Source organism: Styela clava, chromosome 7 (assembly GCF_964204865.1).
Source record: "Styela clava chromosome 7, kaStyClav1.hap1.2, whole genome shotgun sequence".
NCBI classification, from domain to species: domain Eukaryota; kingdom Metazoa; phylum Chordata; class Ascidiacea; order Stolidobranchia; family Styelidae; genus Styela; species Styela clava.
In genome coordinates this window covers 11960569-11978053 of record NC_135256.1, presented here as the reverse complement: position 1 = coordinate 11978053, position 17485 = coordinate 11960569, and the positions used below count along the sequence as shown (strand labels likewise).

The 17485-nt window shown below is 35.8% G+C and overlaps 2 protein-coding genes across 3 annotated transcripts in view; both read left to right on the top strand.

The window, feature by feature from the left end:
* Positions 1-4302: 4302 nt before the first annotated feature.
* LOC120328588 (uncharacterized) lies at positions 4303-11851 on the top strand. The gene is made up of 14 exons (XM_078114415.1): positions 4303-4420; positions 4800-4916; positions 5130-5351; positions 5444-5542; positions 5853-5969; positions 6177-6464; positions 7671-7790; positions 8011-8295; positions 8758-8877; positions 9109-9387; positions 10200-10319; positions 10544-10813; positions 11266-11385; positions 11610-11851. Exons 1-14 carry the CDS (start codon positions 4303-4305, stop codon positions 11849-11851), a joined length of 2517 nt encoding a protein of 838 aa, XP_077970541.1.
* A 155-nt stretch (positions 11852-12006) lies between these two features.
* The window catches only part of LOC120328585 (uncharacterized), a 45351-nt gene continuing 39872 nt past the window's right edge, over positions 12007-17485 (top strand). Inside the window, exons 1-4 of one of the 2 annotated variants that reach the window (XM_078114220.1) lie at positions 12007-12091; positions 12739-13014; positions 13257-13352; positions 17116-17229. In XM_078114220.1, the coding sequence (XP_077970346.1) occupies positions 12076-12091; positions 12739-13014; positions 13257-13352; positions 17116-17229 (502 nt within the window). In that variant the 5' untranslated portion in view covers positions 12007-12075. Of the gene's footprint in view, positions 12092-12738; positions 13015-13256; positions 13353-14784; positions 14937-15527; positions 15804-17115; positions 17230-17485 lie in introns of those variants that run through there. The other variant, XM_078114221.1, reaches the window with a different exon arrangement.

The following is a 17485-nucleotide window of genomic DNA, read 5'->3' as shown; positions in this document are numbered from 1 at the left end:
CAATGAATAACACTATAAACGCAAAATCTCTGTGACTTTGAGATTAAAGTTTTAATAGACTTCTTTTTAGTTTTATTTTACCATACTCTGACAGAAGAACGTGATTTATTTCCCCATTTGTGGTCGACGACTAAACAATAACCTTAACTGAAAGGGACGTGAATAGCCCCGCTGGCAGGTAATTATCGGTATAACCTTGGCGACTAAACATACTGAGATTTTAGTATCCAGGAATGATATCAATAATTACGGGTTTACACCTTTATATATACAGTTTCGTGACGCGATATATATTTTAATAATTACTTAGTTACAATGGTGGAATTCCGTGGCACTGATCAAGTTTATGCCAAAGATGAAATATCTCTTCTGCGTTCGGTCCACATATGTTTTGATTATATTAATTTTTATTATTTTGAAATTGAGATTATATCGAAGAAAAGATCGCAATATGGTAATAGAAAATTCATTTGTGACGTTCGTATTGTGACATGGAATGGAATGATTCGTCACTTTGACCCATTATATGCTTAATTTATATGGGTAATTAAGAAGTACGTTGATGGTTCACATTCGATGTGTAGCAGTTGAAGAATATAGTAAAAAACTAATGTATAAAGAGTGAAATGTTTTGAATTTGTTTTGAAAAGAGTTTATTTTCATAATATAGTAATTAATATAGTGATCACGAAAGAGTAGCAGGGTCGTATTCACAGGTGTGAAATGTTAGTAGTATATATTGTGATTTCATCTCAATGTCAAAAATATTAATAAAAGAAGAAATTAAGAGTAGTTTTGGTAAAACGATGAAACAACATACCACTGTGATCTTGTTGGAACAGCGAGAAAATATTTTGGTATTTGTTGATCTAGAGAACTATTCGAAATGAATATGTGAAACGTCATGAACCTGTTAGGAAACTTTTATCATAGTATAATACTGCCGTTAATGAAATAAGAAGGTTGAAAATGAAAAGAAATATAATTACATTACAAATAGGGTGTCAAACCGTTCGAAGTAGAGCAACAGGACTTTAAAAAAGCACTGTAATCCTTATTATACCGGGATGAAGTATATGTTTGGGATATTAACCACAATGACCAACTAAATCTTAAGACGAAAATATCAAATTGGCGGTTTGCAAATTTTTTCATTTGTTTTTTTTCGGATTGGAGGTATCATATAATATATAGAAGAATATTATTGTATATTATAACAATTTTACCCTGTTCGCAAGTTTGATTTTAGGCCAGCAAAGAAACTGCTAACGCTTTTCGTTTTCAATAAATAACACAGTGGCCATGCTTAAACGAACTGAAAGGCTTTATATCTCACTTCAGTACTGTCCAGTTTCATAGCATTTTTATCTAAGCTTTCTTGTACATGAGGAGTAAAAAACTTATCCTAGTTAATACCCCCCCCCCCCCCCTCAATGTGGGCAGACCAGCGGTACGGGGAATCCGGAAATGCTGCTGCTAAAATCACCATAATCTTTTTTAACCTGATTAGTTTATCATCACATTCATATTAGGGATATGAAATGAAATTATACTGCCAACGCATAAAGAAATAACAATACTTCAAGAAAATATAAAACATCAGATACAAAGAAATGCAGTGGGTTTGTGGTGCTATATTTCTCTTGGGTAAGTACATTTATATGAAATTTATAGTTTACAGATATAGAAAGTTCGGTACTTTCTCATATTTTCTTATTTTCTGGGTCCAATTGTGTTCTAATGACCAAATATATTTTAAAACGGTGTAATTTGGTGTTTCTTCGTCCTAATTTGCATTCAACTATACCTACTCAAGTGTTGACTCATTATGTTGATTGATAGGAAATGTTGCATGTGTATGTATTTTTTATTTGATATGTAAATATATAAATATTGCACAGAAAGTCAAAAGTATTAAATGATGTAACGACAAAGATTGAATATAAATTTAGTTTTATTAAGACGCATAATGACAAATAACAAAAATTATATCATGTCAGTACTTTCATTCTATAGTAAATTGTTTTGCGAAAATGTCATTTTATACAATTTTGAGTGAAAGTAAATGAAAGTTTCAGTACATTACAATATATTCCGGCAGGCGGGCTTGAAATATGAAATAGACTTATATTCATGAAAAAAAAGAAAACAAGACATCATGAGGTATCGCACATTACCGCTATTAATAAATATATAGGCAATAAGCAACTGATATGTAAAAAGTTACTGCGTTTTGTAATTTGCTGCATTTTCTACTATGGAAAAGTATGCTCTTTTATTAATACACATCATTCATTGCTTGGAAATATTATTATCTTCCAATATTCTTTTAAAGACACTGTTACTTGTGCGCAAGAATTTAACTTGGTGAAGATTCCTATTTGGAATCTTCAGCATGTTTTTTATCGCGACGGATTTTACAAATTGTGTATTGCATTGTATTGGTATTGCACTTTGTCTGCTACAATTTTGCATTAATGGTATATAAGATCACCAATATTTTTCAGCATTGACTACAACGACGGCGGAGAATATTACCACAGCGGCTACAGGTCAGTTTTATCATTGGAAATGATGAAAAAAAAAATTATAGTGTCATTCATTGGTTCAGATCGCAAAGTATGATCCGTAGACTTGTCAGTAATTCGTTGTGTTCGTTAGCTTGGTCAGGGTCAGGGTTTTGTCATTTTCATCGAGTTATTGGTCACAACTGAAAATGTTTCCGGAAGGTCTGCCAAGCAAATCTAGAATTATAAAATCTTTTATTCAGATATAAGCACAGCTACGGCAAATCAGCTAACAACAGTAACAGGAGCAAATACCACGTCTGCATCCACAGCTGCCTCCACATCAACAACGAGTAACATCGCAAACGCGTCGTCTGAAGGTAAACAGAGCTATTTTTCTTTCAAGAAAACTGAACACGTATATTCAGAGTTAGAAGACTTGACATATACTTAACACACTTTCGCGCTTCGCAAACCAAACTGACTTTGGATTCGAATATGCTATTGGGGGAGTCTTTGGAATGACATATTTCACCTCTGATAAATTACACTATTTTCACGAAATCGCTCAATTCGGCATAACAAAAATCGAAATTCTGTCCACCTCGTTGCATCCAGAACTCAAATTATTGTTGTCAATACCTGATCAAAGTTTGGTTTTCTAAATAGCGATAGTTTATTGTAATACAATGCCCCAATGCCTTTGGACCAATACACTAATCGATGGTCTGTTGGATTATCAACAGTGAAACAGTTCGCGTTGAGAAAACATCGATGTACATAATGCCATATATACCGCATCTTTTGTAGAGAACCCCCACCACTAATGCAAAAATACTTTTGAGTACCGCAGATTGTAGGGGGTGTCTAGTGATGGCGGTTTTACAAAAGATCTCCTATAGCATGTTTGATAAAATTAGATATAATCAACAATCAAATTTATTCGTAAAAGCATTCCGATAAAAGTCCGACTGTTGTTACAATGTTGTAAATAATATTGGAAAGTGGTTTACCACAAAGCAAACCGCAAGTAATCTTATTTTTTCATCATACAGCGGAAAGTCAACCCCATATGCGTCTCCATTATATTACATAGTTTCTATTTCGATAATCAAATTATTACCTCGGTGATAGAAAACTTGTTTCGATACGGTATATTATGTTGAAAAGGCGTCGGTCTGTAATTAGAAATTCATATCGATTAGTACATTAAAATACAATATATAATGTTTTCTACACTTAGCTGGGTCACACTAATCTATTCATATTCGGTTGACAGGCCATTGTGCAATAAATTTATTTAAAAATAGAATTGAAGGGAAATGCGCGCTGTTGATGTGGTACTACGAAGCAAATTAGTGAAAGTTTTTCCTCAGAATATACTAATGATGATTCAACTATTGAATCTTCCAACATCAATACCTTGCTTCAGTTAGATTTAGTAAATTCTAAATACGAACCATACGAACATCTTGATATATCATTAGAGTATGTTGTCTGTATGGTCTCCCACAAAATCCCCGAGTATGTTCACTTTTTACATTTTTTCCTAACGTTTCAACAGATTAGATAGAGTGATAAGCATTATTATTATTATGGAGAATTCCTGCATGAAATACCATGACGACAATATAAAATGTCTCGCGTTACCAGCATCTTTTATCGTCGCACTGTACCAACAAATACTTTGTTACTAACGAGTTCGTTCGTATAGATGACACTGACACCATTGACTAAAATTTACTTAAATAGTTTACTACTGGTTATTAGCCAAAAAAATCATTAATTCTAAACCATGTGTCATTCCTACTCAGTTACAACAACTGCTGCCACCACACCAACAGGTGCATATATAACGTCTGAAGTAATCACCTCGGCGGTAACAACATCATTAACGGCGGGAGCCTCGGAAGGTATAGCAAAGATTTGATATGTTATGGGGATAAGTAAACGTTTGAACGTAAATAACAATGGGAATCCACATGAGCATTTAGGTCCCAGGTAAATCATATTCGAGTCGGTGACCGTACATTTGAACCCACGTACATTTGAACCCATGTGTATATCCGCGGGTTCAATCTATATGCGGCTGCTAAAACCCATGGTGTGGTATGGGTATTTTCATAGGTGCAATAGTATGCAGGTGCAATTGTCGTGGGTTCAAATGTACGTTGATTCAAATGTAATGGAACCATTCGAGTCATCCGCTACATTGACATCGTCAGTCATGAGAAAATCTCGTAGCGTTTGCTGATTTGTTTAACTTATGGCTCTTTGTTGGATTTTTTTCAGATACCAGTACAATTGACACTATTTCAACAAGTGAATTTGTAACGACATTGAATGTCACGTCTGAAACAACTTCTACACCTACTGTATCCTCAACTTTTATCGAGAATGCGTCCCAAGGTAAAAGTGAATATTCTGGAGTTTGACTTATGACAATTGTCTGTTTATTTTAGAAAATTTGCTACATTTAGACAAAAATTGTACACAACTAGGTAAATCAGAGTTCGAATCTCCGCAGTCTCATTCAGGTCATTGTGACCACAGTTTTTGCGGTTCCCACTGCCATCTACGATCTGACAAATTTAAATTCATCCACAACTCTTTTCATTTCAGAATCAGAAGTTGTAAATTTGTCTACTTACGCAAATTGGCCCAACACAACTAGAGTTGCAACAACAACTATTGAAACATCGGGAAACGATGTTGGAATGTCTACAACTAACGAAGCGGCAACGCAGGCGAACTTTCCCGGGACACAGATAACCACCATGGCATCAGCAGTTTTTGAATTGCAACAAAATACAACTACAATGTCAAGTGGTTCAAACGAAACAAGTAATGTAGCTTTTTGTAGCGATGCCAAATATTATAAAAAACAAGGGTCAAAAAATCGAATTAATTCTGAACCCTATGTCATTCTTACTCAGTTGCAACAACTGCTGCTTCCACACCAACAAGTGCATATGTAACGTCTGAAGTAATCACCTCGACGACAACCTCATCATTCGCGGCGACCGCCTCAGAAGGTATTGTAAAGATCTGATAGGTTATGGTCTTATGGGGATAATAAACTTTTAAACCTGAATAACTATGACTATCCACATGAGCATTTAGGTCCCAGGTTCATCATATTCATGTTTTAATTAGGTGAAAATTTAAATTTACGACTCGTAAAATTTATATCGTTTGCAATGATTTTATGGCGTTCAAATCGATGATGTTTATGGAGCAACAATGTGCCAATCATCCGCTACATGGACATCGTCAGTCATGTGATAATTTCGCAGCGATTGCTGCTTTGTTCAACTTATGGCTCTTTGTTGGGTTCTTTTTCAGATACCAGTACAATAGACACTATTTCAACAAGTGAAGTTGTAACGACATTGAATGGCGCGTCTGAAACAACTGCTGCACCTACTGCATCCTCAACTATTATCGCGAATGCGTCTCAAGGTGAGAAGGTATATTCTGGAATTTAACTTATGATAATTGTCTGTTTATGGTCAGACAGTTTGCTACATTCAATAAAAGGTGTACACGACTAGACAAATCAGAGTTCGAATCTCAGCAGTGTCAGTCAGTTCATTGTGACCACAGTCTTTGCTGTTTAAACTGCCATCAGGAAAAACCTAAATTCAACCACAACCCCTTTCTTTTCAGAATCAGAAGTTGTAAATTCGTCTACTTACGCAACTTGGTCCAACACAAGTGGCGTTGCACCAACAGTCGCTGAATCAGTAACAACCTCTGTTACTCAATCAAATGTGTCGATAACAACAGTCGTAACAACAACTATTGAAACATCAGGAAACGGTGTTGACATGTCTACAACTAACGAAGCGGCAACGCAGGCGAATTATTCCGGGACACAAACAACCACCATGGCATCAGCAGTTTTTGAATTGCCACAAAATACAACTGCAATGTCAAGTGGATCAAACGCAACAAGTAATATAGCTATTGCTTTGTTGCCAAATACTATTAAAACTAGGGTTCAAAAATCCGGGGGAAATTTTCAAAAAAAAAGTCTCGGGTCGGATTTAAAAAACTTGTATTCCAACTTCCAGTGTGGGAAGTTTGTAAAAACGACTCAGTCTTATGTATGGGCAAACAATCGCAAGCTTCCAAATCAAATGCATAGACTTTACCAATAGAAACAAGTGCAAAATTTTATTTGCTCCGGGGCATATGGTTGGGTATAAAAACACCCAATACCTTCGAAAGCGCAGAGATAATTTCGATCCCTCTATGACATGGCGATGCTGATTCATGCGTCCCGTCTCAACGTGAATCGAAATACTAAATGATTAGAACATAAGTACCGATAGTCCCTATTATCAAAAAAACTCCTTATTTCGCTGAGCGCGACATGCGAACGCGGAACCGCGACACGGTGCGCAATTTTTAATTTCGATGATGTCATTCCACAAAACTTGAAAGTGAAAAACGAATCCCATGCAAATTTTCTTTAAAAATATAAAAAAGTAACAGCCTTCTAGTGACAACAACAATCTTTAACCACTGAAAATTTCAAAGCATTCGGTATAGTAGTTGAAAAAATTCTTTTTTTTCTCAACTACAGCAAGAAGAAGAATACTAAAAACATAACAGCAAAATTATCTATAGGGGCTTTTCGTGTCTAATATTGCCGGTGCGCCCAACAAATTTTCGTTTCATGACAGTAAAATCTTGCTAAAGAAGAGCGGAGTCTCTAATCGAGTGCATTTCAGATATATGATCACCAGATATTATTATATTATATATAGTTCTAAAAAATAATTGATCAAAGTAGAATAAAAAATGATATGTATATGTTTGTAAACAATGTTCCCTCTAATTTTTTGTAGTATGTGTGCGCAGAAATTTTGGTGTGTGCGCACTTTTTTGGAAATGACTAATATTTGTGCAAAAACCAATGAAGATATTGGCGTTCTAACCGGGTAATAAGTGGGCCAACAACAAACTTTCTCAACCTTCCAACCGAGCACATTGTTACATTACATCGAAATACGTCTGTGCGCAGTAAATCTATGCGTGTGCGCAGCCTCTGAAAGCTGTGTGCGCGCGCACACCTTAGAGGAAACACTGTTTGTAAACAAGTATTTTTGGATCGAAACACAAGTTCTGTAATAACTCAAGCATGATCTTATTCAGATACAAGCACGGCTACCGCTACTTCAACCACCAATGAATTAGTAACAATATCAAATACTGCATCTGAAACAACTGCAACATCTATTGCATCGTCAACTCTTATCGCAGATACGTCTCAAGGTAAAACTGAATTTCCTGGAATTCCACTCATGAAAATTGTCTGTTTATCTGCCTGTGTTGACTGTTTGTTACTTTTACACTAGATAACTCACAGTTTTGATCCCAGATTTGCAACATGTCAAAGAAATATAGTCAGATCATTGCGACCACAGTTTCCGCTTTGTTCCCTTCGCTTCCTATCGGCAAAATATTGAAACAGTCATAGCATATTACTTTTCAGGAGCAGACATTGTGAATTCGTTCTCTTACGCAACTTCGCCAAGCACAAATAGCGTTGCCCAAACGGCTACTGAAACGGTAACCTCTAATACTCAATCAAATGTGTTGATGACAACAGTCGCAACAACAACTATTGAAACATCAGGAAACGATGTTGGAATATCTACAACTGACGAAGTGGCAACGCAGACGAGCTTTAACGGAACACACATAACCACCATGGCATCAGCAGTTTTTGAATTGCAACAAAATACAACTGCAATGTCAAGCGGATCAAACGTAACAAGTAAAATAGCCATTGCTTTGTTGCCAAATACTATTAAAACTAGGGTTCAAAAATCCGGGGGAAATTATTCCAAAACAAAAGTCTCGGCTCGGATTCAGGAAAATTGCTCTCCAACTTCCAGTGTGGAAAGTTTGTAAATACGACTCAGACTCATGTATGAGCAAACAAGCGCAAGCTTCCAAATCCAATGTATGGACTTCACACCAATAGATACAAGTGCCAAATTTTATTTGCTCCGTGGCATATGGTTGGGTATAAAGACACCCAATACCTTCGAAAGCTCAGAGATAATTTCGATCCATCTTCATTCATTCAACTAATTGTGTTTTGTTGTTTCTATTTATTTCAACAATATTATATCTTCAATTTATTAAAGTAGAATAAAAAAAATGATATGTATATTTGGAATCAAAGAGATAGATCAAAACACAAGTTATATATCTCAAGCGTGTTCTTATTCAGATTCAAGCACGGCTACCACTACGTCAACAACGATTGAATCAGTAACGATATCGAATAATGCATCTCAAATAACTTCCACATCTATTGCATCGTCAACTATTATCGCAAATGCGTCTCAAGGTAAAACTGAATTTTCTGTAATCCAACTCATGAAAATTGTCTGTTTATCTACCTGTGTTGAATTTTTGCTACATAAACACGAAAAGTCTACACAAGTACGAAAATCACAGTTTGGATCTCCTATTTGCAACATGTCATAAAAATATAGTCATGTCATTTCAACTTCAGTTTCCGCTTTCTTCCTCTCGCTTCTCATCTATAGAATCATAGCCTATTTCTTTTCATGAGCAGACATTGTGAATTCGTCCTCTTACGCAACTTCGCCAGGCACAAGTAGCGTTGTTCAAACAGCTACTGAAGAGGCAACCTCTAATACTCAATCAGATATTTTGATGACAACAGTCGCTACAACAACAATTGAAACATCAGGAACCGATGTTGAAATGTCTACAACTGACGAAGGGGTAACGCAGGCCAATTTGTCCGGAACACAAACAACCACCTTGGCATCAGCAGTTTTTGAATTGCAACAAAATACAACTGCAACTTCAAGTGGATCAAACGAAACAAGTAATATATATATATAGCTCATTGCTTTGTCGTCAAATACTACTAAAACTAGGGTTCAAAAATCCAGGCAAATTATTCCCAAACATTAGGCCCTGAAAGAAGCTGGAACTGCGGAGCAGCTAACTTCCCAGTGCCTGTATCAGGAAACCTGTACCCTGGCTGTCTTACCTTTCCCAAGTTCTGTGACGATGATGATCCATGCGTCCAGTCGCAACGTGAACCGAAATATCAAATGATTAGAGCACAATTACCTGTACTTTTACCTTATCAAAAAACAATTCCTGATTTCGCTGAGCCAACATCACTAAAATGCAATCGCGGAACCGCCACACGGTGCGCAATTTTTAATTTTGATGATGTCATTCCACAAAACTTGAAAGTGAAAAACGAATTCCATACAAATTTCCTATAAAAATATTAATAAGTAACAGCCTTCTAGCGACAACAACAACTTGACCACTGAAAATTTCAAATCATTCGTTTTAGGAGTTAAATTTTTTTTTCTCAACAACAGCAAGAAGATGAACACTAAAAACAACATGATAACAAAACTATCTATAAAGACTTTTCGTGTCTAATAACGCCAGTGCGCCCAACAAATCATCGTTTTATGACAGTAAAATCTTGCTAAAGAAGAGCGGACTCTCTAATCGAGTGCATTTTAGATATATGACCACCAGATATTATCATATTATATATAGTTCTAAAACATAATTGATCAAAGTAGAATGAAAAATGATATGTATATAGTTGGAAACAAAGATATTTGGATCGAAACACAAGTTCTGTAACTCAAACGTGTTTCTATTCAGATACAAGCACGGCTACCACTATTTCAACAATGACTGAATTAGAAACGATATCAAATACTGCATCTGAAACAACTGCAACATCCATTGCATCGTCAACTCATATCGCGGATACTTCTCAGGGTAAAACTGCATTTTCTGGAATTCAACTAATAAAAATTGTTTGTTTATTTGCCTGTGTTGACGGTTTGTTACATTCACACTAGGCAAATCACAGTTTGGATCCCAGATTTGCAACATGCCATAAAAATATAGTCAGGTCATTGCGACCACAGTTTCTGCTTTGTTCCGTTCGCTTCTTATCGGCAAAATATTGAAAAAAACAGTCATAGCATATTTCTTTTCAGGAGCAGACATTGTGAACTCGTCCTCTTACGCAACTTCGCCAAGCACAAATAGTGTTGCCCAAACGGCAACCTCTGAAACTCAATCAAATGTGTTGATGACACCAGTCGCCACGACAACTATTGAAATATCAGGAAACAATGTTGGAATGTCTACAACTGACGATGTGGCAACGCAGGCGAGCTTTAACGGAACACACATAACCACCATGGCAGCAGCAGGAGCAGCATCCCAAAATACAACTGCGATGTCAAGTGAATCAAACGCAACAAGTAATATATATTATATAGCTATTGCTTTGTTGCCAAATACTATTAAAACTAGGGCTAAAAAATCCGAGAAAAATTAAAAAAAAAGTTTCGGCTTGGATTTCGTAAACTTGTATTCCAACTTCCAGTGTGGGAAGTTTGTAAATACGACTCAGACTCATGTATGAATAACAACAACAATTTTGCGCCAACATCAACCGCTACCATGAACGCATCGGAAGGTTAAAATGCCTTTTATTTGTCAAAACTGCTTTTAAAAGAGCACAGGTCGACTTGAAATTTTTCAAATTGAAGAGACCTAGCGCGCATGGTAGTGCTGCAGGTTTACCATTCCTGATTTAAAAACCATATTGATATGTTCAGTTTATCCAAAGTAGAATAGAAAAATGGTATGGATATTAAATGAGTGATGGATCGAGACGCACATTATATATTCAAAGCGTGTACATATTCAGATACAAGAACGGCTACCAGTACTTCAACAACGACTGAATCAGTACCGATATCAAATACTGCATCTGAAACAACTTCCACATCTATTGCATTGCCAACTATTATTGCAAATGCGTCTCAAGGTAAAACGGAATTTTCTGGGATTCAACTCATGAAAATTGTCTGTTGTTCTGCCTACGTTGGATTTTTTCTGCATTTAAACTAAAAGTGTACACGACTAGGCAAATCAAAGTTTGGATTCCCTATTTGCAACATGTCATAAAAATATAGTCAGGTCATTTCGACTTCAGTTTCCGCTTTCTTCCACTCGCTTCTCATCTATAGAATCATAGCTTATTTTTTTCAGGAGCAGACACTCAATCAAATGTGTTGATGACAACAGCTCCAACAACAACCATTGAAACATCGGGGAACGATGTTGGAATGTCTACAACTGATGACGTGGCAACGCAGGCGAACTTCAACGGAACACAAATAACCACCATAGCAACAGCAATTTTTGAATTGCAACAAAATACAACTACAATGTCAAGTGGATCAAACGAAACAGGTGAAGGGGCTTTTTGCTGCGTTTCCAAATGCTGTTAAAACTAAAGTTAAAAATTGAGGGAAAAATATTTCAATATAATATTATGTACGTAAAATGAACCAATACAAAAAATAGAAATTTTATTTGGTCTATGATAAAAACATGTATAGATAATCTTAAACGTGTTGTGCTTTGCTATTGATATTTGAACACAGCAGTCGTCAATGCAACAACAAGTGAATCAGTAACAACACCAATCTTTGAGCCAACATCAGGCGCTACTATGAATGCCACGGAAGGTAAAATTAACCTTTTTTTAATCTGCTTTAAAATGTTTATATATTGTACCTCATAATAGTTTTTCGGCGAGGTGCGAAAGAATTGAAGCGCGAAATAGTGTTGTATGTTTCACATGCGTAGTTTAGAAAAACAATATATACTTGATTGATCAAAGTAGCATAAAAAAGTATACGTATTGAAATTATATTCAGGGACAGAGGGCTGAAATTACTGCCTCTTAAACTGTTACCAGGAATGCGTCCCACGATAAAAATGAACAATTTGGTTATGGCAATTGACTGTTTATGATTTCGATGCTTGCTACATTCACACCAAAATTGTACACGACTGGGCGAATTAGAGTTCGAATCCCAGATTTCAAACATGTGATGCCAGTCATTGCGAGCACCGTTCTCGCCTTTCCCCTTTCCCTTCTATTCGGATAAATTCGGATTAAATCACAAACCCACATAATGGTTCTTTGTCGAGGTGCGAGGCACTTAAAGCGCAAAATAGTGCTGTATGTTTTACATTCCTAGTTTAAAAAAAACTTTATATCTTTAATTGATCGAAGTAGCATAAAAACATTGCGAGCACCGTTTTCGCCTTTTCCCACTTTCTGCTATTCGAATAAATTTGACTGGAATCACAAAATCTTTCTTTTCAGGAGCAGAAATTCTGAATTCGTCTTCTTCTGCAACCTGGGAAAGCGCAGGTAGCGTTGCCCAAACAGCTACTGAAGCGGCAACCTCTTTTGGTACTCAATCAAATGTGTCAATAACAACAGTCGCAACACCAACTATTGAAACAGTTGGATTGTCTACAACTGATGAAGCGGCAACGCGGGCGAATATTTCCGGAACACAATTTACCACCATGCCATCACCAGTTTTTGAATTGCAACAAAATACAACTACAACGTCAAGTGGATCAAACGAAACAGGTAAAAGGAATTTTTGCTGCGTTTCCAAATGCTGTTAAAACTAAGGTTCAAAAACCGAGGGCAAATTATTTCAGGATAATACTATGTACGTTAATTCGGCGGGTCACATGTGAACCGCTATTTCCTTGTTAGTATCTTCTTTTTGTTTATATTAAATCAACCAATACAAAAAATGGAAATTTATTTTGGTTTGATGGAGAAATGTAGAGACAATCTTAAACGTATTGTGCTTTGCTTTTTAGATTTGAACACAGCAGTCGTCAAAGCAACAACAAGTGAATCAGTAACAACACCAATCTTTGCGCCAACATCAACCGCTACCATGAATGTCACGGAAGGTAAAATAACTTTTTTATTATTATTGAAAAGTTGTCACAAAAGGTCAAAATAACTTTTTATTATTATTATCAAATCTGCTTTAAAAATTGACGTCATCAGGTGAGAGCCAGGAATCATATATCCAAAAATTGTTACGTCACTAGAAGCTATTCAGGTAAGAAACTACACGAGACCCCACATTTCGACCAACGTCAGTAACGGTGATTTCTCAAGTAGCACGACGAAACAATTGACCAAGAGCTCTACTATAGCGTCATGCTTAAAGGAATAAAAACAACGTTTTCATGAATTATAATGAAACATCTAAATTTTTAGTGAAATATTATTTATTTATATATAATATTCATATTTGATGTAAATGAATATTTAATTTTCAAAAAATAACAACAACACCTATTACAATGCCTTCATCGACTGTTTTCTCTACGCTAACATCAACTGCTTCTTCAACGAAAGGTAAAATGATCTTTATCAAATCTGCTTTGGAAAGAACCCCAAATCGTACACTACAATAGTGGTCATAGTGTCAATGACCACTTTCGTTCTGCCAATATGTATATATATATATATTCTATTTAACAAAATCTGCTAAAACTTGACATGAATTTCACAGAAGACTGAATGAAATTCTCATTTGAAGTATTTTGAGGAAATATCATAATTCTGTGTCGATTCACTAGATTTTTCGAGTTCATCACACCTTCGAACAAAGCCCTGCACAATCAGTCACTACGTATCTAACGATTTTTAGAGGAAATGGAATCTTTCAGATTCAGCATTTTCTGCCAATTTTTTTACAATCTGGTATGAATTAGGAAGCCCCGTATTCATTCGCACTGATTTCTACGAGATATATCCAGTTTATTAAGCGCGATTTCTGTTATCTAGGTGTATAATCTTGTGATAACCACACTTCGTTATTCGTTCAAGCCATGTCTTCTATTTTAAAAGTTTTTTTTAATTTTATTATTCAAATGTCGCAAAATTAACATATTTCCAGATACGGATTTTTCAAAACTTAATCCTACCCAAACTCTGTTCGTATTTTTGTTGTTTTTTTCAAATATTTAGAATGTGTCACGTTAGCGTAAATATTTTGTTCCTTGTGCGTTTTGTATTCAATCTGAGCTGTAGCCGTGACATTTAAAAACAACAATAACAATTCAATTTACGAATGAATCAATAAAAATTGTCAGAACTACTGTGCTCATTACTTATCGATCTTAAGATCGGTAAGTATGTTGATAGGTATTTGTCTGTCTGTCTGTTTGTATGTTTGTCTGTTAGATGAACGCGATATCTCACGAACGCGTCGTTGAATCTGCTCCAAATTAGCGTGTATAATTAGCGAGTTATTAACTAATTACCGATCTAAGATCGATAAGTCTTCGGTCTCCGACCGATATTCTCGTTTTTATTCTTGATCGTTCTAAATTAAAAATGGAAACGGCTCAAAAGAAATTATCAAAATCCAATGCTTTGTTGTTTAGCTTTCATCACGACTGTCACTACTGCAGCCACAGTTACCAAGTCAGAAACAGTTGCTACGCCAACCTCTGGCGGTGTCGCTGATACGTCGGAAGGTAAAAATAACCTATTTTTAAATGCTTCGTAACAATAGCCGACCAAAGCGAAAATCTATTGCTACGGTTGGAATTCATATGTTATTACTGGAATATTCATCCATTCCTGAAAAATAATGCGATATATAATGAAAAATTAATCAAACACGCCATCATTTGTTGTCCAATATATATATCCAAAAAAAATGTAATTGCTTTTTCAATCGCTATATATTCGATACTGTGATATTATAACTGAAAGCCAAGGTCAAGCAGAATAAGCAACTTTTCGTGTCAAAAAAAAGTTCATTTCGTGTTGAATAACTTTGTACAAGATTGCACGCTTTTTAAATACAAACAATAGTTTGATAATACAACTTTTCATTGAAAGTTCTCGGCACATAGAACTTTTATTCTTGACACGGTTTGCATAAACTAGTTAGAAACCACTTGATTATTTTAAGGCCAATCAATGTATACAATTATTTGTCAGTCTTGAAATAGGCTACTATGTATTTATAATTGTATACGATTTAGCTGAGAATACAAATTTTAAAAGAAACTTCCTTTCATACCAAATCCACCAATAACGGCACCCTTCTACTTATCTAGGGGGATCGGTGACTCTGACCGCCAACGCTCCAAACATCAGCAACGTTGCACAAGCGCCTACTGAGGCGACAACAACTGATGTCACACAATTAAATGTGTTTACAACTACACTTCCACCAATAACAAATCAAACGTCAGACAGCGTATTTGGAATACCTACTGTTAGTGAAGCGGCAACGCACACGACTACTTATGGGCCACAAACAACCACATCAACGTCAACTGTTTTTAACGAGGAACAAACCACAGTGATGTCAAACGTATCGAACGGAACAAGTAATATAACCTACTTTTCTTGATATTTTCCTATTTCATGGCATTATCGGTACTAGGTACGTAGATTTACGTTTATTATTCAGCACTGCCAAAATTGTTTCAAGTGATTCATATTCTCCCATTGAGAAATTACATATCGTACGAATTATTTATTTGTATTCCGAGTGTTAATTCGCCTTTCCTCATCTGGGGTCTTCAGCCGTTGTTTGCAGAATTTTCATTTCACAAAAGTGACGTAATTTCGCGTAAAATCTGAATTCATGACCATATGTTTTGTAATCAATTCAAATTAACATTGAAAAACTTTGTCAATTTGTATATTTATTATACCAGGGTGGTCCAAACTGCGCCCACAGACCAATTTTAGCGTACACTAAAGCATTGGCAGATATTTTTATTTATTAGCAGAACAATTTTGATTTATTTTCAAACTATTTCAACTGGGAATAGTCCTTTTCCTAATCCCGATGTCGAGATTGATGTTTGTTAATATCACGAAATTTCAATGTTGTATCTATAAACGCCAAGACGGTGCGGATATAGGAATGACGTCATGTGTTCGGTAGAAGGAGAATGAATTGTCTTGTGCAGATAGGACCAAGCCGATAAGATGAGCTCGCGCCAAGTAACTCCTCATTTGAAGAGACGTTTCGTGCCTTTATTTTAGTCAAAACATTCCTCTATTTTCGCGCCATGTGACAGCAGTGACGAACCGCAGAACTGACAGAGCGCCGCGCGATCCAGCTTTTTTTATTATCTGGGTCTGATTTCCCAACTTAGACGAACTTGGTTGTTTTTTAACGATAGCATTGGGCCTGCTCACGCTACAAGTAATAGTTCTTTTCAAATATAACAATTCATTCTACAATCAGTGTAGAAAAAAGATGACCGAGGTAAACTCCTTACCCTCAACAACGTTTATTCACAGTGTCTGGTGTGTTATCAAGTAATATCTGTCACGAAAGAATATAATTTTTGCGACATCACATAACCAAACACGAGAAAAGATACCGAAAATACCACGATATTTCCCAGGAAGCAATTTTGAAATGACTATAGGCTTCATATAGTTTCATTGAAAAACTGATTTGAAAGATAATCTCTCCTTCCTAAATATATTTAAGGTGAGTAAACAAACTCGCGATGTTTTGATCACCTTTGGGTGATCTCCGACTACGGCCCGCGAGACCTCCTCAAAAGTTTTTGCGGCCCTTCAACCTTGGACCGACCACCCTGTGTTATACTATTAAGTTATGAAGTGAATATCAGAAATTTAGATGCTAATTTAACCATTCACGTCATTATTTTTCAGCTTCAAGCATGTCAACAACTGCAGTAACGAACCATCTTGAAACAACATCTACCATTCCTGAAGCAATTACCTCCAATACCCCAACCTCGTCCGTTCATATGAATGCTTCTGAAGGTAAGATCAACTTTTAGATTTTGATATCAATTGAAACTTAGATATCATTACACGTAAGCAATACCACATAAAAATTACTTCCAAATTTTCAAGCAGCTCCAAACACCGCCTTTAATGTGAGTGGAAACGAATTATCAACAATATTAATGTTGCCAGCATCAGCTATGACGAATTAGTTCAGTATTACTATATAAAGATATTGGTTTGAAATATCGACATAAAACTCAAAGTAACAATCCCACTTCCAAGTAATAGC